At 39.2% G+C, this 26,013-nt stretch overlaps 1 protein-coding gene across 2 annotated transcripts in view; it reads left to right on the top strand.

The window, feature by feature from the left end:
- cntn3a.1 (contactin 3a, tandem duplicate 1) overlaps positions 1-25,960 on the top strand; it is a 60,089-nt gene extending 34,129 nt beyond the window's left edge. For both annotated transcript variants that reach the window (XM_026368841.1, XM_026368840.1), the window contains exons 9-23: positions 1,718-1,857; positions 5,425-5,557; positions 6,513-6,663; positions 12,289-12,416; positions 14,485-14,660; positions 17,422-17,539; positions 18,194-18,352; positions 18,569-18,718; positions 19,369-19,439; positions 19,873-20,107; positions 20,760-20,875; positions 21,134-21,320; positions 22,688-22,800; positions 23,606-23,774; positions 24,458-25,960. In XM_026368841.1, the coding sequence (XP_026224626.1) occupies positions 1,718-1,857; positions 5,425-5,557; positions 6,513-6,663; positions 12,289-12,416; positions 14,485-14,660; positions 17,422-17,539; positions 18,194-18,352; positions 18,569-18,718; positions 19,369-19,439; positions 19,873-20,107; positions 20,760-20,875; positions 21,134-21,320; positions 22,688-22,800; positions 23,606-23,774; positions 24,458-24,549 (2,138 nt within the window). In that variant the 3' untranslated portion in view covers positions 24,550-25,960. The remainder of the gene's footprint in view (positions 1-1,717; positions 1,858-5,424; positions 5,558-6,512; positions 6,664-12,288; positions 12,417-14,484; positions 14,661-17,421; positions 17,540-18,193; positions 18,353-18,568; positions 18,719-19,368; positions 19,440-19,872; positions 20,108-20,759; positions 20,876-21,133; positions 21,321-22,687; positions 22,801-23,605; positions 23,775-24,457) is intronic.
- The last annotated feature ends 53 nt before the right edge of the window (positions 25,961-26,013 follow it).

Raw genomic sequence — 26,013 nt, 5'->3', positions numbered from 1 at the left:
TGTTCGTAAAGCAGTGTATAGTAGCATCGCAGTACTGGGTGGGTCGGAAATGGAATGATCATGTTATGGTCATTTTGTAACGTAAGCTGTCTTGGTACTATGTTGCATGGTCTTAACACACCTTTTCTATACTGTACTTGCCATCTTTCTCCTTTTTAAGATTTATGCCTTGTCTCATCTCAAAGCCTCACAGACTGGCCCGTCGCCAGGTGATAAAAATCTGTAATCTTATTTTAAACTGCCATAGACAGGAGCTTGTGGGACATCCATCAAATCTGCAGAAGAATAGGAGAATCAATATGTGGATGTGCTTTTGGTGACTCCCAACCAATGTGTGCAAGGGAACAATAAGGAGCGGCCTCTCCTTTCGATTTCCCACTTAATTGTCCTTCTGTAGTTCCAGGGGATTTATGAAATTAGATCATGGTTTAGCAATTGATGGCATTTGAACGGGTTCACACACAATCAGATTGACTTTGTGTGGAATCTGTTTGCATCATGTCTTCCTTTCCATTACATTATCTTTGGCAGTCTCATTTGTAATAATGTTAACAGCGTGTCATGCGCTATTTGTGCTTTGTATGGTGATGCATTTTCAATTAATTACTGTTTGCTCATTTCCTCTCGTGAAAAGAATATGAAGAGAGTTTGTTTTTTGATAACATTATCTCACTTACCATGTGGGGCTGTTTTTTCATTGCTGCCTGCTTTTTAAATATTACTTGAGTCAGAATGTGTTAAACCAAGTTAAATGCACTTCAGGCGATGCATGCAGCACTGTTACCAACGAAATAGAGAGAGAAATAATCAGCAAGAAACACTGCCATTCATTTCGAAAAACACTGCTATCTTTACACTTCCAGACATTTTTCCGTTATCTAATGGTTTCGTTTGTGATTTTGGCTTTTAAGTTTATAGAAACACTATTTCTAAAAACCAAATGTTAATGAAAGGATATGTCAAATTCTCCCCAAATAAAACTTTGATCCTTTTCCATGCTCCATGGAACACATTATGACTGAAAGATATATTGCATTGTTGTTAAGATTATTACCTTATCAAAATAACGCAGCTAGGGAAGCAGACAGACTGACTCAGATACCTTGATCTTCCTGACCTTGTATGAATGCGTGTGCTTCACAAAGGCTATGAATCTCCTTACATTTTGCCGGAGATAAGCTGCTAGTTGTTTACGTGACCACAGAGCCACCATCATAAACAGAGGCTTTTTCTCTGTGGATTTGTGATATTTCAAATGGAAAAAGAAAATTATAACTTATTAGCTGCATTGCTAAAAAGTCCATTTAAAACCCGTTCATTGCAAACCTGGTAAAATATGTACAATAATATGGTCAGCAAACCAGATTTTCTCAAAAGATCTTAATGAATATAGCTAATTCAACATGGTTGTATCGAATCCAGTCGCTCACCTTGTAGCTTTCAACTGCACAGTAAATAGTTTCAACTATTCACTATTGATCCTTCTCAGTTTTATGCTTATTCACTTGTTTTCATTTATACATTTTTTAAGTGGAGGTCAGCTTTGGGTTAATTGCAAGTGGATTTATGATTTGTGCCCTTGGTTGCTTCTTTAATAAACTAATCGCTTGCTTGGTTGGTCTATTGATTTATTGTAAAACTGTAGCTCACTAGTAATCCTCAAGAATTTCTGCAGTGTTACAGTGTTAATTCACAGTATGTGGTGTGTGACTCTTAGCTGCACCTCATCTGACCGAGAAGCCCCAGGATGTTCAGAAGACCATCGATGACAATCTGGTGTGGGAATGCAAAGCCAGCGCCAAACCCAAGCCCTCGTATCGCTGGCTGAAGAATGGAGAGCCTCTGGACCCCATGGAGGTATGGCATCTGGAAATCCTGTTTGCAGCAAATAAAAAAAATAATCAGTGCTAATTTTGTTTCCCAACTTTAATAAACACCCAGTTTTATGAAGGTGTAAGATGCTCTTCAGACGGCAAACATATTAATATTAAGACTGATGAAAGCTGCAAGGCTCAGGTTAACAGGCGTGTATTTAAATTTTATTGCCAGCAGAGTGTCGATATTATTTGTCATTACAACAGCCCTTTAAGCGGCTTAGCGAGTGTAGCGTAATTTAATGTTTTAGATTAAAGATAAGATTACAATATTCAAGACCTGCTCACTTAAAGGAAGCACTTTGTATTTTCGTGTTGTTTCCTGGATTCATTTTGCTTAGAAGCACATAATGGTTCCAGCTCACAGGCCTGTACTTGGCAAGTACATGTCACTTTGAAATGGCTGTATTTGCTTGGGACTAAAATTGGCATCAAATGTCGGCGTGTATGTGCTGGAGGAGGGTGTTTGTATGTGTTTTGCAAAGAAGCCAAAGTGATGCCTTTTTCTGCCTGTCATCAACCAGGGACTCTGTTGACAGTTTGGCTGCTCAATCTCTCCTATCTGCTACTCTCAATTTTATCATTAAGTCTCTTCTCTCTGGGGAGGGTGAAAAATGCCTTATCATCCCAAATACGTTTCCCATTTAGGCAATTTGCCTTGTTTTGTATCACTGTGCGGCTTTCTGTCTAAAAACAACAGCTACATATATAGTGAGTCAAAGTCGCTGATAGTGTCAGTATTTGTATTGGATAATGAGGACAAAACTGGATTGTGGATTTTTTTGGGGGGGCGGGATATGTCTGTAAAGGGACTAGTTTTATGTTATTTAGACTGATATCTTGCTACTTTAATTCAAGATGAATTTAAATGCACATGTAGTAAAGTTACACTGTTTGTCCTCTAAGTACTTTGGTTGCTGGTTATGACACAGAGTCCTCGCTGTTTCTGCATAAACAAGTGTCCTTGTCGTGAATATTTCCTGTCTGTTATTTGTGGCTCTCTGTAATTTTGTTAATTTTTAAAGACTGACAAAGGTCACTTCCTCTATTTGCCACACATCCTTAACCACGAGAAACCTTTATCACTTCACCTGTGCATCTGCAGTATTGATTTGTAAATAACATTGTAGAAATTCATTTAGCAGGTGACCAAGGTAACATATTCTCTGTACATGTGGCTATATTAATGAGGTGGGGTGTTACCATTTTCAAAATGCCACCATCAACAGCGGCAACAGTAAATCAATTTCTAAACTCAAAGGTCAGCGATGTAGAGAGAGAGCAAGAAAGAGAGGAAGGCCAAGGGGGCCATTTGTTATTCCTCATTAGAATGAATCAGTCCTCCTCTTCCACTCTCTCTTTATCTCAGCATCTGTGCTACTCTTGCTCCTTTCAAGCTTTTTTTTCCTCCCACTTTTCCCTCTCTACACCTCATTTTGGGTGCCCTCCAAGGGAATTAAATGGCACAGAGGAGGGCTGTCACTTCAAAATGTCACCCTGGCGAAACAAGGACCCACTCACGCCTGTATTTTTCCACTCTACCATGAGCTCCCCTTTGAGTCACATGCACGAGAGTGTTTTTCATATTTTTCTACCTTTGACCCGCAAAGTCGGGCAACTCAGGCTTTACTCGGTCTCAGTCAGGCCTTCATCTGCCTTTTCACAGCTGCTTGAAACAGTGGTGGTATCAGGGAAGGAGTCAAGCATAATTAACAAGTAAAGTGGGCAAATGTAACCATTTGTCTCCAGAGCTACAGACATTGTGATAGAGCTGCCACTGGGTATAAGGGGGTTTCTAACAGGGCAACGGGTACAGATTTGTGTTGTGTAGCACTAGCCCTTACTGCACTTACACAGATTTATATCACCTCTTTCATCCCCCTGGGCTCTTGCACTGAAAAGGACCTATCATCTATTCAAAGTCACCGTGCTCCGTGCTCTCTGTCTTTCTTTCTCTGTTCCTTGTTCATACATTTCCCTTGAACACACATGAAAGCATCGAGCCCTGGCCAAAGACCTAGCGACTGGTTTTGTTGCACTTGAAAACTGCAGCATTCTTCCACACCCAGGACCCCCTCTGGCGGCAGCTTCAGCGCCAGGTCAGCCATGTGTCCATCTTGTGACCGGGCCTCAGAAAGATCCTATTTGAGGAACCTCAGCAGTGTCACTGACTGATGTTAAGGGACAGTCCTTGTCTTTTGTGGCAGTACTGTAATGATTCCAGACGACAGACAGACTGGCGGCAGGACCCTCTGGACTACTTTGTCAGTGACATTAAAAGGCCTGACTACACTCAGTGGGAAAGATCAAGGGCAAGAACAGTGAGTGCTGCCACACTTAAATTGACACAACTATTAAAAGGGAGCAGAAATCAGTGCCAGACCTTGTTAAGGTCAAAAAGGCCAGTGAGAAGAGAAGAGGTGCAGGTGTTATTGCTATCTATATAGAATTTTATAATTGCATGCCTTTATTTTTAATTAAATTTAACATACTGAGCATTTTGTTCAGTGCCTCCTATTACTTTATTATACTCAGTGGAATGAAAAATGACCTGTGTGCTGTGGCTCTTTTTTTTTCTACAGAGGTTTGATTTCACCCACTATTTGAAAATGTCTCAATCCTATACTAAGCAGAGGGGGGGGGGTTTACATCTATTCACTATTTGCCTATTAAGACCACAGAAAATGAACAGCATTTCAATTAGCAACCCCCTGAAGGAGAGAAAAATGTCACTGAAGCTTGAATTAGATCAGGCTTCATAATGAACATAGTTGTAGTACTTAAAATATCTATATATGGCCCTAATTACCTACCTCAATTAGGTGGTTCAGCATTCTCATATTCTCATATACACTGAGTATGTAATACTGTTACTACACTAATTAGGATGTTTATAAGCTTGACTACTGTCTAACATGATGTTATGGTTTGTCTTGAAACAAAAAATTAAAAAAAGACATTTATATAATATGATGAAAAAATATTCATTAGCCAATGGTTGTTGACTCCAGATTACTATAATACCATTACTGTATAAAACCAGACACAGTTGGCTACTAACAGCAAATACGTCAAAGGGCTAAAAAAAATACAATTGTCCAGAAAAAATTCCAATAAATGCTCATTTTAATTCATGTTTGCTGGCTGTACAAAGACATAACAGGTTAATATAGTGAGTGTGTTATTTATTTATTTGTTTTGTTCCTCTTTCTCTTGTCAAGCGTCTAGAAAATTAGCTAACAGAGATTTAAGCAAGCAGTGATTAAAGATGATTTTGAAAAGTGCCTTTATTATATAATTATTGTGTTGGTACCAATGTCTGCAGCAGTACCAACACATTATAGTTCCTGACTGGATCAAAACCTTGACTTGTGCTGAGGCACATTTTAGTGCCGGAGGCATCCACTCAAGAAGCTTTTGCTGACTGTTGCCCTCGTGTAAACCGGTTTAGTGTTTGCTGTCAGGTTAGCGCTGCAGCTTCCATTTCAAGTCATGCATTGTTAAATGCATACGTGTGTGTTTGTGTGTGTGTGTGTGTTTGTCTTTTCAGCAGGACAGAGTTCAGGTGAATAATGGAGTACTAACAATCAGCAACCTGAATCTGGCCGACATCGGCATGTACCAGTGTGTGGCGGAAAACAAGCACGGCCGAATCTTCACTAACGCTGAACTCCGAGTCATAGGTGGGACCAAACACACAAGACGTTGTTGATTTGTAGCTGTCTGTCATATTGAAATGATCTCCTGATGCTCCTGGTGCTGTGTTTAATTTTAACATATAATCCTTTTTTTTCTTTTCTAATTTTTATCATTATTACAGATTTGATCACGTTGATTGGACTCATAATTTATTGTCTGCTGGACATGCTTAGAACCAAGCATCTATTACATTCCTATATATATATATATATATATATATATATATATAGACATGAAAATAAACATTTTATTCAAACTATAACTTCTAAGTCCTGCTTTGAGATTTGTGTTTATAGTGCATAAATTCCACTTAGTGCCAAGAAATAATCAGGTGCATTGTGTGTTTGAATACATTTGTACATTTGTATCATTACCATTGTGTATGCACGTGCACCAGCAAGCATTGGCAGGTGCTCAGCCATGTTGTTGGCGCCAGGCTGTGTTCACTTTGAAGAGCTTTCTGCTGAGTTGGTGTGCATACGAAACAGCTCCAGACGACGGCGCCTTAGTAATTAAGGCCTAAAGGAGCAGCAACAAAGCCTCCCTCTCATTTTACATTCGCTCATTTTTGCTTCAGAGTCCCTCGGCTTAATTCTTAATGCATAATGTCCTTTTCAAGAACATTCGTGGAATTGGAAAACCCACCATCTTTCAAACTAAATGTCTTCTTCTTAAAAATACCATGTTCTCCTGAATGTATGTGTGAGGATACCGTACAGTAAACGCACACATAGAAACGAAGGGACACGAGAGCTGACCTACCTAATGGATGGAGTGGCCTACGTGTTTTTAGGATGCTCTCTCATTCCCATTTCCCCAGTGGCTCTAATCCCCTTAGCGGCTCTGTTTCTCTTTCTCATGGAGTAAATTGAATCTTATCTTTCCTTCTTTTCTTCTTTCTTCTTCTGTCTCCTTTTCTTCTTCCAATATCCCCGCTAGCTATCGCTCCAGACTTCTCCCAGAACTTGTTGAAGGCCCAAACTCTGGCCCGGCAGAGTGGCGACGTTCTGATTGAATGCAAGCCCAGGATGTCTCCTTGGGGAGTGATCTCTTGGAGGAAAGGGAAGGAAGCCCTGAGAGAGAACCACAGGTAGTGGGTTTATTTGTGTAGAGCAGTAAGTGTGTTTTGTGTGTTTCTTTTGTCTGCCCTCCTTGCAGAATAGCATTTCATGGCCTTTTTTTTCCCTACTTGATATTCATGGTGACAAAGTGTAAAGAACACAGCCATGGTGTGACACAGTTGGAAATGCATAACAGATTCTGTATTCTATCCTTTCCCCCCCTGCAATCTGCATTTCTTAAAACTCCATTGTACATGTACTTTGCTATTCTGGCAGTGCTTAGAGGTGGTTTCTGCACTGTTTATTTAAGGTAATTGGCCTTTCCTAGACTGCAGCACTTGGATCGATGCGCTAATCCATCAGCTCATTAGCAGCATGTAAGACCTGGAGGATCATTAGAGCACAAGGCGAACGGTGATCCAAGCAACCACTGAGCAGATAGAATTCCCTAAAGGACTGATCAGTGGTCAGCTGCTGAATAACATGCATTCTTCTGTGATAGTGGTGGTGACACCAAGGGGAACTAGCTGGACACCTTGTTTCATTAGAAACCAGGTTAAGTACAGACCGATGTAATCAATAAGTCTGTATGCTGGAGAGGAGAATAAAAAGGGAAAATTGATCTAAGACAGGTGAGAAATTCCGTTTACTCCAGAAGTAATGCTGGTCTAGTATGTAGAATCAGGAGTCTTTTTCTTTTCATATAGAAACAGAAGGCAGCTTTAAACCACATGGTCATTACTAGTGAAGTGAGCATTCTGGTTCACTTTCCTGTTCATTATAAAATAAAATAAAAAATATTCAAATATCAACATTTGATGCTATTTGTGCCGCTGCAGTTCCCCCAAAGTTTAAAACACTCAACAAAATTATGTTGAAAGGGACCAAAATAGTTGCTTTGTTGCTTTTACAAAGTCTGATTTTGTTTGTTTGTTTGTTTTTTGACTTATTAGCTTCCAGGTGTGCTTTCCACACTTTTTGCCTGAGAACGTCTTTGTTTTGTGAAGGAGGGTACCAGCAGGAGGAAAAGCACACCTGCTGGCACATGCTGTGACATAATGGGGGTCCAGGTTTTTAATTTGATACTGGACTAATTGTTTGACTGGCTTAGCATCTTTTCCACTCCTAACTGCTCACCTTCCCATGTCAGACAGTGTGCCAGGGAAAATAATAATAAATAATACCAGGCTGAGACATCTTGGTTACTGGAGAGAAATTTTTTATTTAATGGGCAACAGCAGAATCAGCACTGAGATTATGTGTTACTAATGCCTGCTAAATATTGGACCCAGCTTGCAGATTTATCATCCTCTTAAGTATTAAAAGGAAAATGCATCCTTACTGCAATGTGCAATATCAGTTTTGCCCATAAAGGAAAGATTTCCCATTTGAGATTTGACGTTACAGCCTGAAGTGGGTGAGCTGCATACGAGATGTTAGGTTTTGACATTATTGCAGCATCTCTTGCAAACCTATTCCCCGTGTCCTGACTCGTTAGCATTTATTTTCTTCAATATCGAAATGGGGCTGCTACCAGTGCTATTACAGCAGTGGCAAAACACTAATCCATCCCAGTGGCTCAACTAAAATACCCATAATTCCTTCTAATCTTCCAGGGATAAAGTTTTCAAGGATCTGGTGCAGGGGGGAACAAATCAACTAAGAACAAGGCAAGATCTGATTAATGAAATCATGCAGTGGTGATAGCTACATCAGCTCATATCCCAGGCACGTGTAATAAAATACTGTAGCCTCGTAACAGGGTTGTAGTGCACTTACACAAGGAGCTATGAGGTTAACAAAGAACTTTCCCTAATTTGATTCCACTGCTGACCACAGCTAGAACTTGTGAAACGGATATAGGCAACAGCTTTCAATAGTATTACTGTACCCTTAGATTGAACCACTGTGTTTAAGTTTGTTATGCTGAACAATATATAACACTCTATCACATAATGTGAATCCATTTCTAATCTTAGTATTATGGTCTTTCCGGATGTGTTGCCGAACAGACTGCACATCAGTGTCGAATGACTTAAGCAGTAATTGAGAACACTGCAAGTAATATACTGAGTTAATTATGCAATCCTTCTTAAGTGGTTAAAATAATGTTTTTCATTTGCAGTCTGTTAGGTTTTTGTTACACCATGGAGAGGAACAGCAAGCTTGTAGAGAACAACAAGAAACTCACTCAATATTGGCCAGTAGGTTGTGTATATTACTATATAATGTGTGTATTTACTATATGGCACTGCTCAAGCTTGTATTTATATTATAGAAATTTCCTCAATACCTTCATTGCTCCAAGGCAAAGTATGGGTAACAAGTAAAAGCATATCAGATAGATAATGCTTGTAACGTCTTTAGCTTGCACCGTTTGTTGGCGAGGAGAAGGCCAGACATCGGTTACAGCACAGTTTAATAGCAAGTCTTATCCCTGTGATATCTCATATCCATAACTCTTTGTTATAGTCCATTACAAAGAAAGCCCTCGGTTCCGTTAGGAGAGTATACTCCCGGCTCCACAGGGAATGAACTCTGTGGAAGAGACTAATGTATTTTAATTCCTCTAGCCTTTAGGGAGATACAGGTCATTTTTTATCATTTTGGGAGACCATGTTGCCTTCGAGCGATCTTTTAGAAAAATGTTCAAGACCAGTTATGTTTGACACATTGTCTCAACCCCATTACATTGTTGTGCTGTATAAAAGACTTGCAGGGCAATGTTGTAATTAATTTGTAACAGTCATTATGTAGCATCCTAAGCTGAATAATGTTTCACAGAAGTTTTATTGATGAACAAATACATGGTAATATAGATTCATGAATAATGCATTCAGCACACTGCTGATTCTATGAAGATAAACAAAATTCTACTAAATAGTTAAACAAAATAGTTAGTCTAACCCTCTTAATCCAAGCAGGCGTCACCTCATATACTATATGACATTTACAGCAAACTATCACACTAACAAATCTTGATTTCTTCAGACTAGCAAGCTCAGTTTGACCAAGGAATGATAACCACTGGTTAACAGAATTACTCTATATTGTACATGATATACTACACAAACAATGTATTTGTGTAGTATACATTGTTAATGTGTTTTTATTCTATCTATATTATTGCTTTAAAAAGCACCAGCCCCTTAATAAAGGTTTCATGATTGGGACAAAGAAATCAAACTATTTAGTATCCCAGACCATGAATTATAAAATAGAATTCACACATTTGAGGCCCGATGCATTAAAGGTTTAATGTGTACCAAAACATTTGCAAACTAAATATAACAGATCGGCTTAGGGTGCTCATCGAGGACTGTTTTACATCATGAAATATTTATCTATGTTCATGAAGCTTAATGATAATTGTTTGTTTGTTATAACTTTGATAACTGCCAGCCAAATGAATTATCAGTTCAACAAGCAGAATGTGTCTTGGTAGCTCAAGGGGGTAAATTTTTTAACAATATGATATCTTATTGATCTTTCTTTATGTCTGCCCTCAGTGGGGGTCAGTAGAGACTCAGTTGTTGCTCTCAGCAAGGCTGATTCCTGACTTTGTGACAGAGCTGCAGAATGGGCTCTTTGAAAACGAACACGTCTTTCTTCTGTTGTGTTTTTATTAGACATACCACAGATATTGACTGATGATCAGTAAGTGCGACTGACCCTTTTCTCCAGTTTAATGTCAGACCAATGCCAGTACACACTGTACTTTAGTTGTGTACTTATTGTAATTTTCCTTACTCTTGTTGTGAGATGATGTGCCTGATGACATTTAGAAGATCTGCTTTGCATTGTCTAATACCCCTAATTAAGGCCTAACCCCCTAAGAAGTTTTTTCCATCTTTGTATCATTAGTATATGATGACTAAAATGTTTGAAATTGTGGCAGTCTGCAAAAGGTCCTCAAGGAGATTTGCTGGGCTCTCTAATTTATTTTTGTTTTATTTCTCTATTGTGCCGAAGACAGAAGGCTTTTAACAAATAGACAAGATGACATAATCCTCTCTCAGGATGTCTTCAGGTTGGCAGATGGGCCAAATTAAGAGAACTACCTGAGCTACTATTAATGAAATTAACACAGTGAGATAAGAGGAGGAGGATTCAGGAATACGCAAACACGTCAGTCATGTGTAAAGGACATGCCCTAGATTATCTACAGAGATCAAAAATATTGAATTCTGAATCAGCTGGAATGTTGTGATAACAAGAAAGACGACAGCATTAAACATAACCAGCATGTAAAAATGAGTACAGCATCATACTAAGCTGGAATTAGTGATATCTGATATGGCTTTGTTCAAATAATGGTTTTCGTCTGCATGCTAAACACATTAAAATTAATTCATCCTTTTTTACGGTGGCCTACGGTGCAAGCTTAAACACATGCAAATATGCAAAAGATGCAAAACATAAATAAAATAAAAAAAACATTACAGATTTGACAAAACATGCAAAGCAGTTAGAAAAAAAAGTGCCACAAAGTGGGAAAACAACCAAATAGCTGCTGAAATGCTTCAGGGTTAACAGCAAATACCTGGAAGTGTTGAGATCTCAGGGCCACTGTTTTACCATCATTTTAGCTGTTGAATCAATATTCTGTGAGGCATGTGTCCCGTCCCAACAGTGTGTTTCTTAAGCATGATTGCAAATGGAATTAAATCATTGTATTGTTTGCTCCATTGTTTGTGACCTTGTGTTTAATTTCAGTTTTGTAAAGTGTTTAGAAAGCAGATATCGCCAAACATTTGTCCCCTTAAATATCTTTTCTTTTTATCTTCCCGTCTTGACTTTGTTTCATTTTCTCACTGGTGAAATATTTTGTAGAAATGTAGTTTTCTTTCATTTTCACACAGTCAGGTCTGTGGAATTAGTTTCTCTGTTGGTGAAATGTTACTGACATGCTACTGTATATACAGTACACAGCTAGTGTGGTTTGATACCAAGTGCCACTACACTTAGATCTATTAAAGCATTTATCCAGCTTAGACGGCTGCAGAGCTCTTAGCAGTCATTGCTTGTCATCGGATTGTCATTGTATGAAGAATATTATGGTAATGTTGTTAGAAATTGGGGTTTAAATTGGTGCCTTCTTATTGATGTCTAACTAGCAAGTAGCTCTGGATGCATGGCGGCTGTATTACAAGCACTGATTTAAATATTGTAGATGTACACAGTAAAGCAAGGTATATGTTAAACCATGTTCCTATTTAATTAAATTATATTTCTGTTTACTGAATAATAACATGTTTCGTTATGCTTATGTGATATGAGAAGATCTAGAACATTTAGTTATTTACAATTCCACTTGATATTCCCATGAAGGCAGAGTGAGACTTTCCTGCCGTCAAGTGATCTTACAATGTTCTTATCAACTCAGTGCTGAGAAATCAAACTGTAACTCTTCACACTAAGCTTTCTTTCTGTCACGCCAACGAAAAGGGAGCCAATTAAAATCCGCTGAGATAAACACCCGGCCTAAAGTTAAAATGCTGTGGGACACTGCAGTTGTGCATAGATTTCATTGCACTTTGAATATATTTAAAATGACAGCCATGCAGGCTTCCACCAGTGTAGCTGTGCTTTATTCATTATCAGTTTGTTGGAACAATTTGGTGACATATATGTGCTCATTTTACTCCCCACAGAGTTGCTGTGTTGGATAATGGAAGTTTACGAATCTCCAATGTCACTAAAATGGACGCTGGGCTCTACACTTGTGTAGCCAGAAACCAGTTTGGAGTGGCGAGCAGTGCTGGAAGCCTTTTTGTTAAAGGTAAGAAACTGTTTTTGACTTTCAACCAACCACCCTCATTAATCTACCATAAATGTCAGTCGGACACAGCTCGTTGTTTATTTTAGCCTCATTATTTGGACACAAGTCTCACACCATACAGTGTGAAACAGAATAATAAAGATCTCTTTATTAAGATAATATATATTTTTTATAACATAGCAGCCTTATTACATCAACAACAACATATGAAAGCTTTAGCAGCAGGAATATGATTGGTACACTAGTTATTTGTTAAAACCTTTGTTGTAATCCATTTGACCACCGGCCCTCCCGCAGGTTTGTTATCGTGCTCTCGTAATAAAGTCACACATCATTTATGTTGTCAGTGTTTTGGAGGAACACAAAACAAATGATCTGGCAGTCTGCACAGGAGTGTGAGACACAACAGATCAATGTTGTATTTAAAATTAAACAACACTGACCCTCACTACACACCTGATAAACAGTGAAGCAGAGCTGCTATTCTGAGCAGTCCCTTCTTACCTGGCAGATATACAGTGTGCAGTCCAATTAGCTGATTGGTAGTGACTGAAGGAAGTGAGACAAGATGTTTATTGCATTCATGGGCCTCAGTGTTTCATTCTTTCCTTTTTTTATTTTATGGTGGCTCATAGCCATGCTCATTTTATTTAAGTTCAGTTCATTTAAATCACACACTTCTGCAGTGCAATGAATTTTCTAGGTCTTTCTAAAGAGCAGAGTCAACAACAGTGGTCTATTAAAATGCCTTTTGGTGATTCCTCTTCAGGTTTTTTGAATTGCAAATGGGTTCGCATAGAAGTGCAATTTTGCTTGCTCTTTTTCCTCACAACCTCTTTACATGTACAGTATAAACAGAGCTCTTTCTAATGTACAGATTGAAGTGCATATGCACCATCGCAGTATTCTGCAGAACAAGGTTTTACATGAAAACGGAAAATTCACAAGCTATTATTCCTTATGATTTGTTACCAGCTTACAGATTATAGTGAAATTAGGTGTTTTTCTCGACTACAACTTCATCCCAGGCATATTACTTCAAATTTTTCACCTTAACCTCAGGCACACTGTTAAGGCTGCTGTGGCATAGATTCAGGCAGTAACAATGAAACTCCAAAATTCCTGTTAAGTCTATTAACAACAAAAATCTGGTCTAACTACTCTTGATTTAAAAAAAAAACTATTCATAGTTGTTTGAAGAACATTTTTTCACATTCAATCCATAGTTTTACAGATTGAGAATCGCCATACAAAGCAAACTGTAGTGACCGACTGCGATTTGTGATTTCTCTGGGAAATCAGCGCGACAGCTTTGAAAACAGACACATAAAGTTTTGCTCTTCTAATTTTGCATCCGGAGGAAAACTTGTTTCAAACTCACCTGGAATGCACTGCCATGACCAGTCTGTTCTCCTTAGAGGTTGCAAGATAAACAAGCTTGTTTTGACAGAGCTGAATATAGACCTTTACTCCCCCTGACATGCTGCATTGGCTCGGCTGTCCATTAGATGCTTATGACATGCATGCATAATTCACATTGGACTGGTGTATGGGCCTCTCAGCCTGTGCTATATTCTCTGCACCACACTGCTGTTGAATGAGATACCCAGCTGAGACGGACAAAAGATTATATTGATGCGCACAAAGAAGATGAAATAGGATGGCTTTCTGTCTCAGCACAAACAGAGCCAAATTATAGACTCGGATCTGACCTGCGGTAATGGATGAGTTTTCCCTTTTTGTTTGTTTCTTTCACATCCTCTCTGCTGTTGTTTAGTGATATGTATGAGCATGCTGTGAATTATGAAGCCCAAAGAAATGGATGCAATAAAAGCACACCGCAGACTGCGAAGTAAATCTTCTTGTTTGGTTAACATCTGGGAGAGGATTTGATGGAGGACAGGATTTGAACAGGAGTGTGGGATGTTATTGCAGGTATTTCTCAGGTTCAGGAAATAACACTAACACCAGCTGAAGGAAGTGTGTACTGTATCTATACAGCAGGCAGCCCAGAAAGAGCAAAGCCTCTCTGACCACCTCTTCTAACGTGCTGCTATTTGTATTTCAGAGCCAACTGTTATCACCAGTCCAGCAGGTCATCTGGATGTGACTGTAGGAGAGAGCATTGTGCTGCCCTGCCAGGTATCGCATGACCCCACGCTAGAACTCAAATTCACCTGGTTCTTCAATGAGCAGCTCATCCACTTCGGAAGCCATGGGGTTTATTTCGAAAAAGTTGGTGGGGTAAGTGCATCTGTGTATTTCGATTTGTCCATGTTTCTCTGTCTTCAGGGTAAGATATGAAGAAGGTGATGTATAGAAGTTGCACATGGGCGTCTTCTTACAGCGCAGTACACAAGCTTGGAGGCTCTGAAGTACTAAACGTATGCAGTGGTTTGAATTGACTGACTAAATTGACTGGAAGTGGGCTATTAGAACTCCAATAAAACAGTAATTAATATGTGTAATTTCTCTGAAGCATATTTTTCAGCATCATATTTCAAAGCATATTGAATGCTTGTTCATGATCAATCATACAGATGAGATTTGTTTGGATTTTTTTTGTTTTGTTTTTGTTTGTTTTTTTAACAACAGGGCTCTGTGATTTTCTGTTCTGCTTGTTAAAAACATCTCTTCCTTTGACAGAAGCGGCAACTAAGGAATTCATTATGTGTTGGTTAGTCATAAATTTCATTTGATCATTTAACACCAAATATAATTTCTTTTTAATTAGGAAAAGCACTTATTAGGTCCTGGCTTCTTTATCACCCCTTGTTTCTTTCTTTCATTTGACTTGATCGTGAACAACAGGAGCTTTTTAATTGCTCGTAGCCCCGCAGTTCATTTCAACACTTGACTTTCATACACACACCTCTGACATTTTGGTAGAGAAACTAGTGACATGTTAATGTTGGATAGTCACATTACTTAAACTTTCCTGATCTCTGTGGAAAGGGCACTTCATCAGTAGAACAACATTTGCAGATTTTTTTATTTTTAATTTTTTTGCTTTGCCGTGTTATTAATAGTCGGCACTGAACTCGAGGAGCACTGAGTAATTTGCTTGTACTGTATAATGATGTTCAAAGGTCTGAGACATTGAAAATATTTATTTAATATTTTCATGTAAACTTGGAAATAATCAGAAGGTTTTAGTTTGAGAGGATTTAAAAGACGAATAGACATGACATGTCTGACCATGTTAAATGGTTTGTATAAAATATCAAATCTCCTCCAGTTTTACTCTACTGAAGCAAACTGCTCAAGTAAATCAGCTTGTGGTCATTATTCACATGCTCTTATTAAGGCCTCACGTTTCCAGCAGAAGATTGTTTGCCAAGTAGCATAATGACGGTGGGGAAAACGTCAAAACACTTTGCGAAAGCGTAATCAGTTGTATCCAAAAACCGATCAGGCAGACCAAACCATCAGGCAATCAATACCTCAAGCTTTGTTCATTGAGACATGGAAAAGCAGCAGACTCGGAAGAACACAAGAGAGTAAAAGTACTGTCAAAACAGTATTGATGGGTAGAAGCCTCTAAAATCCTAATCCGAACCTTACTCTACCTAAGATGTACAACTGTAGAGGTTATGAGTACCTCTCTCTTGAACCTTAAATCTTAAATCTTCACTTCACGCCCTTAGTGATGTTCCTGTAACGGTCAGATTTCTGTTTGGACATTTGCCTCCTTGATCCAGAATAAACAGTTGTGTTGAGTACCTTAGGGGCTGGAATATTATACCTTGAATAAACATCAGGTAGCAGACTCTTTGAGCAGTGCAGTACATCTCAGCAGAAATGAGACAGATTTGGTTCAATTATAAATTAAAGTGCTGTTTATTTTCACTGTTAACATTGAGATAATGGCACAAGGCGCTAATGGTTAAAACCCTGCAGCTGCATCATTTTAAGTCTGCTGGTAGAGAGCATACTGTTTCCTGCAAGTGCTACAATATGAAAAGCGTATTGCCTCCAGCAAGATTAACAGCTGTATCACTGTTAGCTACAACAGCACTGTCTTGTGTAGTGCTAAGCAGCGACATGCTTCCTGCATTTTATATGGCTAATTGTTACTGCCAGAGCCAGAGTCAGTGATACAGTTACATCTCTTTGGAGCGCCTGTGTGGAATTATATGCTGAATATTTTCTAAAATGAAGGATTCAATGGCAGACCCAGGTGAAATAAAGTCAGTGTTTTTTAGTATTAGGTAATACCAAACACCAGAATGACTGCACATCTTGGTAATTATCTGTTTGTTTTTTGCAGTCACACAATAAATCATGACAGGGTGGCCTTAAAATTAAGTCTCTGTATTACATTATATATACAGATGAAATGTGCAATGGACCGAGAATGTAATTTACCTTTTTATTTCATGTGGGCACACAATATGTACATTTCTGCATTTTGTAGGACTTCTTGCAGACTCACTTTGTTTAGTAAGTCAGCTTTTAAGCTCTTTTTTTCTGCTGTATATAAAGATCTGTGACCCATTGCATCATAATGTAGTTCTATTATCTAAGGTGACAGGGAGTTTCAAAGAGTGAATGACTGAAAGCAGCTGAAACTGTCCCTAATTATTCATCAAAATAATGTGAGTCTCCTCCTGAAGATAAGACATCAACTTAACATTAGCTGTAGCTTGAAAGTTCAAAGCAGTTGGGCTAGAATGGTTGTTTATAGAGTAAATGGAGTTAGATTTAATAAAAGGCATAGTGCCGAAAGAAGCTTTTTAATTCCTCACAAAGAACTGTTCTCATAAATGATCATAAAAACCTGCACTCAGTCATTTGTTGTTGTTCCTGGACTTGTGCTGTACTTTTTTCTTCCTCAGTAAACTAAAAGCCAGAAGAAATCACTGTGACGCTGCAGTTTCTGCAGTTCACTGCTTTCAGTTTGTTTTGCAACGTTATAATCCTGCAATTTTACTTTACTGTTTTCTTTTTGTCCGTGTGTTTTTAAAATGTTTATTTTGTCTTTTTCTGCTTTCTGTATGGGCAGCGCTCAGCTGGAGACATCATGATTCGAAACATTCAACTGAGGCATGCTGGGAAATATACGTGTGCTGTTCAGACCAAGGTAGACAGTGTGTCTATTGCCACTGATGTGGAAGTCAGAGGTAAGGATGTCTGTCCCACAGTTTTGATAAACATTACATTTATTTCCATGTGGACTTTCACCTATTGCATGTACAACAATGTATGTACCCTTTCAAGCTATTATGACTACTCTGTTTCATTTTCCAAAAGCATATCAAAACTTTCACCTTGACTTTCTTTAGTTACATACTGTACACAATCACCAGTTTAGAATATGATCATGCAATCTGATTTATTTTTTTCTTTCTTGTATTTTTGCACTAACCTTGTGCTTTATTTCTATTATTATTATTAGCTCCACAGCTTTGATATAGACTCTTAAGCTTTATGACATTAAATACAAATCATGCGATTAAGCACCTTAGAAATGTGTCTATGCATTAGGGCTACACAGAGATACCAGAGAGGCTCATTTATCTTCTTTGGGATGCTGATGTACCCTTTACCTTACTGGAGTGGGGAAAGCACAGATGTGTATTTCCTCAGTTATACAATACCGCACTTTAAAAAGCACATGATGACATAAAAAAGACTACATGCGTTCAAATCAATCTGCACATTTTGTATATTTTTGAGTTTCCTATCCCTACTACTACTCTGCAGTTGTACTTGCTACTCTACAGTACAGTATACTGAATGCCCTCTTTTATGAAATTAACTAATGATGTTTCCAGGTCCCCCGGGCCCTCCTGTGGACTGTCAAGTGGTCGAGATGACAGAGACCACTGCTTCGCTCTCCTGGGGACCTGGGGTTGACAACCACAGCCCCATTCTCAGCTACACCATCCAGGCTCGAACGCCCTTCTCTCTCGGGTGGCAAGCTGTTACTACTGGTAGGCTGGTTTCATCCAACACTCTGTACAGTGTGTAGACTGTGTGAACGTGGTGTTTATTGAATAGATAAAAAAAATAGTGAGGTGGCCCGACTAGTATACTTTTCAAACAGCACACATGAAATGACAGTAAATAACACATCATCAGTCTGGCTTGTTTTCAGTGGCAGATCTTGCAGGGCTTTGATGAAAGGTTATTTGTGTGATGTCTATCAGTTCCTGAGATGCTCAGGGGAAAGCAGCTGTCAGCTAGTGTCACTGAATTGAGTCCCTGGGTGGAGTACGAGTTCAGAGTCCTGGCAACCAACACCATAGGAACAGGAGAGCCAAGCAAACCCTCCAAGAAGGCCCGCACCAAAGAAATGCGTATGTATCCCATTTCCTCTTTTGGTAACTGTCACATTAATTGTTTCCAATCTATGCACATCATATGTACAGAGATTCTACTTCAGGATGGCAAGAAACATCCCCCCCAGGGTAAATGACATATGAATGAACCAAATTCACAACATATTTACTCATGCCAGGCACTTTCAGTCATACAGTGGCATGTGTGGGGGAGAAAAAAAACAAGATGTGTTTAGTGCAGTGCATAAAAATACAAATAATAGATGTAGTATGTTTAGCTCACAGCCAGCCTGCATCAAATCTAGTCAAAGGAGGAGATTACTGAGATTTACATTTAAATTTCACCATTAATTCTTCTGCCAAAATGTGTAAATAATATATACACATATACACGCGACCATTTTCAGGCACTCACTTAAAATTAAAACAGTGTCACAGTGGCCACCCCACACAAACAAGTACAGGGCTGTACTTTATGGTTTTACCAAGGCCACTAAGTCATGGAGTTTATTAGGCTGCATATTTAGGTGTGAATTTAAAGCTCTGTTGACATGTTTAATAACACTAGCTCAAACTTTTTCCATGTATTTGTATTGGAGATATATACTATATAAATATATGAATAGTGCATGACTGGTGCATTCTTCCAACACTGTGCTCGGATTTAGTTCCCAGGGTGACTCCAGCCAGAGTGAACGGTGGTGGTGGAGGACGTTCAGAGCTGGTCATCACTTGGGAGGTACACGTACATTCATATACAAAACAATACATACAAGAAATGATGTTTTGTTATTATTGTGTTTGGATATATTCACATGACATATTTAAATATGTTCAAACATAAAAATTTATTATTTAAACAATATGTATGTTCTATATGATACAACTCTCTCAGCTATGATAAAAAAATATTAGTCTGGTCATTCAGTTCTTTTAATAAAATTAAAAACACACTGTATAGAATTTTCCAACTCTGTTTGAATAGTTCAATTTCTTTTATAGTTTAAAACCACTTAGACAGACTGAATGGTAAGTTCATGTAAGGAACTTACCTCTCAATACTATTCCACTGAGTGCCCCAATTTGTGCACAGCTGCATTTGTTTCAGATATTAATAACTTTAATATCAGTCATCTTGAGTCATCCCTCTGAGTCATCTCATACCTCCTTAGCCTGTCCCTGAGGAACAGCAGAGTGGTCCAGGCTTTGGATACGTGGTGGCTTTTCGCCCACTTGGCGCACAGGGCTGGATGCAGGCCGCTGTCACATCCCCAGATGCCTCCAGATATGTCTTCAAGAATGAGAGCATCCCACCTTTCACCCCTTATGAAGTCAAAGTTGGGGTTTACAACAACAAGGGAGAAGGCCCTTTTAGTCCAGTGACCACAATCTACTCAGCGGAGGAAGGTGGGTACTATTACAACTAAATGTAATCAATCATCAATTTCCAATGATAAATATAAATTACTCAATAACTGAATATATGGTCTGAGGAACGTTAACATGATGTTTAGTGAATAGACGAGTGGTGGCCTCAGCAGGTTTTGGTTTGTCACTCAAACAAAGAGCAGGATGTGATTTGGTGCTGAAAAGCTGGCACCAAAACAAACAGTCATTTCTTTCTGCCAGAGGTTTGTTTCTAGTAAAATAATCAAATACCAAGGTACTTTCTAAACACACATGGTGCGTTAGAAGAGTTTACAATTGCTTTATTTAACACCAGCAATGTTTTGTGCGTGATCCATGTACCTGTTTGTATTTTGCATGCAAAAAATAAATACATGGTCAGATGTCCTTTTCATTCTTTCTATTTATCAACATATAGTCTTCAGTGAATTTGTGCTGAGCCTGGTAGAGGCACCACAGTTGGGGGCTATAAAAGCAGCAGTTAAACATGAGATATTTAAGTTATAAATTATGGTGGAATAAATTTTGACAATTTCCAATAACGTATGCTGGAAGTACTCACAAATATGGATAGAACTACAGTGCATGCAGTAAGTCATGCTGTAGATGTGGGTGTATGTCTTTCCTCTTCCGACTGTCTTGTGCCTTTCAGAGCCCAGCAGAGCTCCAAGCAGGCTGAGGGCAAGGAGCATATCAGCGTCCGAGGTAGAGGTCACCTGGAAGCCGCTGGCCTGGAGTAACAGCTATAGACGCATCCTTGGCTATGAGGTCAAATCAACACATGCCCACACAACAGGACGATGTAGTCAACAATGCCAACAGCTAGTAACATTACATCAATTTTGATGATCTTGTCTAAATGAATATTTATTTGAAAAGTCAATTACTATATATAAGCATGATGAAGCCCTCTGGTATTTATGCCCACAGTTTCATAGTTACATAAATAAAGGTATAGGCATTAAGTAGAACATTAGATAAAGTAACAGCATAACTACAACAAGTGTATTTTTTCTATGTTTTTAGTTGCGGTACTGGAGGGAGAAGGAAAAACAGGACACAGCCAGTGTGATCCGGACAATGGGGAATAAAACTTCAGTACTCATTAGAGATCTGGAGGGCAGCAGCACCTATTACGTGTCCCTCCGGGCCTATAACAGCGCTGGAGTGGGTCCACAGAGCAGCATAGTCAATGTCACAACCAAGAAACCACGTAAGAACAATATACAGCTGGACCTGACTGTGTGGATGTTTTTCTATAACTGTTAGTTTATTTGATGGTTATACTGTCACTTTGGAAAGTATTTAGACGCCCGGCCATTTTACTCACAACACCCTCGTCACATTCTTCACACAACCATTCATACTTCCTTCAGTTTTTACCTCCATCTCTATCTCCCTGCTGCTATGATGCCTCCCCATGGCCTGATGCTGCCACCACCACGTTTCACACCTTATGGTGTACTGTACATACAGTGTTGTGCAAAGCTCTTAGACCACCATTAGATTTGTTGTTTTGTTAGATATTGTGGCCATATATATTTTAGTTCTTAGTGTCAAATATTTAGACCAGAATCCAGCAGCCTCATCTGGGCGCCAAGTCCTTTAAATGCATTGTGAACAGTACTGTGATCCTTACTAAACTATTTCTAAACTATGGCACAATTGTGGTCGGCCACATCAAAAAAGGTCTGACTGACTTTGTTGTTGTTTCATAAATTGTCTAAAGATGTGCTTTCACTTTTTTCTTTATAATTTATTGCATATACATCTAGCAGGGGCCATCACTGGTCCTCAAGAGCCACTTTGCTGCTTGTTTTCCAACAGACCAATTTGCTGCTGATTACCTGGATCAGGTGTGTTTAGCCAATCAGAAACTACAAGTGCAGAGATGATTAGAAAACAAGTAGAGCTGTGGCTCTTGAGCATCAGGGTTGGCAACTCCTGGTATAGATTTATGGGGAAAAGTGAATTTTTATATATATACTACACTAATAACTAGTAACACTAATATTCATTAAAGAATAATAACTGAACAGCTGTAAATATGTTAAAGGCCATGTAGCTAAGCCGTTTTTTAAGATATTTAGTTGTAAACTGCATCATCTGGTAGTCAGCCTCTTACCTCCTGTTTGTTGGCACATTGCTTCGTTTCTTGGCGTTCCACCAAATCAAGTGTGTGAAACTGCGGGGCATCTCATAGCACTTTTCTTCCTTGATAGACACGGTCAATTTTTTATGTAAATGTCAGTTGAATTTGGCGTCGTGCTCAGTGATTTGACGCGTAGGTCAATCTGGCAAACGATGAGATGCTGCCAGCTGAGGTAGGCTTCTCTAAAAAGTTCAGCCATCTCTCCTCCCTCCTGTTTCACCTGTTGGTCACCTTCTGGTTTTATGGTCAGCATGCGTTACTTTATCTCCCTCTGCAGTTGACAGGAATATGTAGCCTGTCAGCTGTGTGCTCATGCACGTCCTTGCAGAGTGAACAGGCTCATGGAGGCGGTTAAAAACTTCCGAGGGTACCTTTAACTCTCTTGTTTTTCTCTCTCTCCTTCACCTTCTCCCATCCTCTTTCTACAGCACCTAGTCAAGCCCCGGTCAAAATAATGTGGAACACTTCTGACTCCAAGGTCATCCTGAGGTGGGACCAAGTACATGCTCTAGAGAATGAGTCAGAGGTCACAGGATATAAGGTACAAAGAAAGAGTTTGGGTTGGGTATTTTTGCCAGTTTTAGATTTTGCTAAAGGAAGCAGCTAAACAATTGTGGTTGATGTGGACGTACATAAAGTTCTAATTCATGCTGATGCTGTTTTAGTGTATTACTGTATATACACAAATTGTGTTATTTCCCTAAAATAACCTCCTCATTATTACCTACTTCTTATTATTTTAATTCATTTTAGCCACCCACAGAAATGTACAACATTATAAATTGGACAACGTGGAGTGTTGTGATGTTTGACCCAGTGACATTTGATATTATCATATTATTTGAGTTAATATGTCATTTTATGATTACTGAGGGATTGGGTTTTCAGGTTGTTAGGAAAACGTCTGAGGCATTATTTGGCTTATCGGTCTAAAAATACATTCATTTGCAGCCTCCAACATTTTGAATGTGAAACTGTGAGTCACCTGCAGTCCTTGCACATTATTCTCAGCACATTGAAGGGAACATCCGAAAGTCACCTTCACTTTGTCCACAAACCAGATCCAAGCTGAAGCTGAAACTTCAGGATTGATGCATTAGTACTTAAACCTCACGTCCTCTGCACCCTCTCTTCTGGTGACCTAGCACAGTCATGTGCACGTACACTACCAAATTGGATTCATCCTTTTACTTTCAGATGCAGCACATTACAAGAAAGCACACAAGCTCAGATTTTGTTGTCAGAGCATGTGGAAGAACACTTTGAAACGTAGGAAGCATGTTTGCAGTGTCCTCAGACCATGCCCCACGTTGTTGTTGTCATCTATCCCTGTCTGCTTCGTGTAGGTGATGTACAGCCAGGACAAACACAGCCATCCCAGTGTGGTGGAGACCAACACTACATCCTTGGAGTTGTCACTGCCAGTCAACCAGGACTACGTCATTCAGATTAAACCCTTCAGTGAGGGAGGAGAAGGCAGCAGCAGCCGCCAGATTACCATCCCCAAGATAGCAGGTGGGACAGTCCTGACACGTGAAACATGAGAGGTGACATCTCTGTTTGTGAGACGTCAATGCAGAAAAATGAGTTCAGCTGAGCTAGTGCTCCTGTCTGCCTGCACAAACCCATACAGGTACAGGTGGTGTGTGGTGCATACAAGGAATTATTCTGTTTCTCTAATGAGATCAAATTTCACCTAAGAACAATAGAGGCTGTTGCATTGAAAAAAAATAAAAAACACCAGTTCACGAGGGATTGTTCTCCTTTAAATGTTCAAATGAGCAGTTCCTCTCTTTTTTTCTGTTATCTTAGCTGTAAAATACAGCTTCCTATCCACAGACTGATGAGTGTGTATCATCAAACAACAAAATGGACTCAGACGAGACATGCAAGGAATATTGCCAGTAGCCGGAGAGTTGTTTTTTCCTTTTAATCAGACAATGTCTGTTGCTGTGCCTGCCTCGCATGTCTCACTCTTGGAAAATCAGGCTGTCCCATAGCTGAACACAGTGCACTAGTGCCATCTATAGATGTAATTGTGTACTCACACCACACACTTTTATGTACTGTAAGCATTCCTTCTAATTGAATTTTACCATGTTCAAAGAGGTGATTTTTATTCATGCATTTTTAGATCACACCAGTCATTAAGAATAAAAGTTTGGACAGTTTGGATTTTGATTGTTTGTGCATTTCAGGCTCCACTTCCATAGGAGCAGCGCCTGAGTCCTCCGCATCTCCCTTGGTCAGCTTTGCAGCCCTGATCCTCACAGCCAGGACTGTACTATGACAGAAATGTGCGAGAACCAGGCAGTGCAGGTGCTTATTAAGAGGAGAAACAGCGGGTCGAAGACAGCAAGAGGTTGACGGAAGCATTTTCACCTGCTCCTTACCCTAACCCTGCTGAATCTTTCCTTCATCTTCTACAAAGATCTCTTTGTATGGAAGCTTTTCCTTAACCTATCTAAAGGAGGTACTGAAAGGATCTGGCTCTTTCAGAAGTCGCTTTTATGGAACTGAAAGGACACTGTGACTCTGCTGCGGTCTGTTTGAAGATGTTTATTTTCTCTGCCTCCTCCTAGCCAATGGATATTCTCATGTGGTTTTAACCTTGGAGGTCCAGTATTGTGTGATGCACAATAGGATGTGTATGTTTTCTCTGTGGGGCTGTTCAGTGGATATGTACAGCATCTGTGTACCAATGCACTTTTCTTGGATGATGGGATTTTGGGATAGGATGGGATTTCATCTTAACTGGACATAAAGGAGACCTAGCTCATAATTTAATGTGTGAACTTGTATTTAAGTTTGATTAAAGACAAACATGGACGAAGTTATTTCCTCGACCTAGGACTGTTTTTGGGAAATATCCTGAACTGTCTCAGAAGGAGAACAACTGTTACTAATCCCTGCCCGAAAAAACAAAACAAAAAAACAAAAGAAAAAAAAAAAAAAAACAGGGAGAGACTGGAAACCTCATTGCTTTATTACAAACCATCAATTTGGACCTTTGTAACTTTGCCTGGATTTTAATCATGCTTTTATGTTACAACATGTAACACTGAAAAACTGAAACCTCGGAGTTGCAGTGAAACAGACTGGAACCAAAGGTGTCGAGCCAACAAGGTTCAGTTCAACCTGTTGTATCATTGTGAAAGAGTGCAGTGTGTACATCCCCCCCCCCCCAAGCAGCTTCCACTGTAAACAGCAGACTTGTGTTGATTCGTTGATGTCTTACCTTCCTCCCTAATCTGTAATAAGTGGCTGAGCAGTGTGAGCCACATTGTTGTACGCTGTATGTATGAAATCCTCAGGTCCCAATTGAGCCTTAAGTCTTATGATTATTATTCAAGTTATTATTCCAGAGCTTTGTATTTATTTTCCTCCTCCGTGTTTCTGCATTGTGGCTCACTCATGACATCATTTGAGTAACTGACCTTACTGTACGTAAAGTTGAGATTTTTCACTCGTTTGATTATATTTTGGGGCGTTTTGGGCTCAAACAACATGCCTTTCTCCTGTGTCTGTCATGACTAGCATTGTAATACAATGTGGCAGTGATTACAGATTTTTCTAACATACAGTAGCTTATTACAAAGTAGGGATGATATTTTACTGTCAGCGGCTGTTTGGCATGAGATTGATCAGTATATGTACCTGCGTTGCTTAGGATGTCTGAACGGTTAACCCTGCTTTCAATAAACATGCCATTTTCCTCATTTCCTTGTTTGATATCAGAAGGGGACTAATGTAT

This window comes from Anabas testudineus, chromosome 7 (genome assembly GCF_900324465.2).
Source record: "Anabas testudineus chromosome 7, fAnaTes1.2, whole genome shotgun sequence".
In the NCBI taxonomy this organism is placed as follows: domain Eukaryota; kingdom Metazoa; phylum Chordata; class Actinopteri; order Anabantiformes; family Anabantidae; genus Anabas; species Anabas testudineus.
The sequence above is the reverse complement of the archived record's forward strand: the minus strand, read 5'-3'. Positions and strand labels throughout refer to the sequence as shown.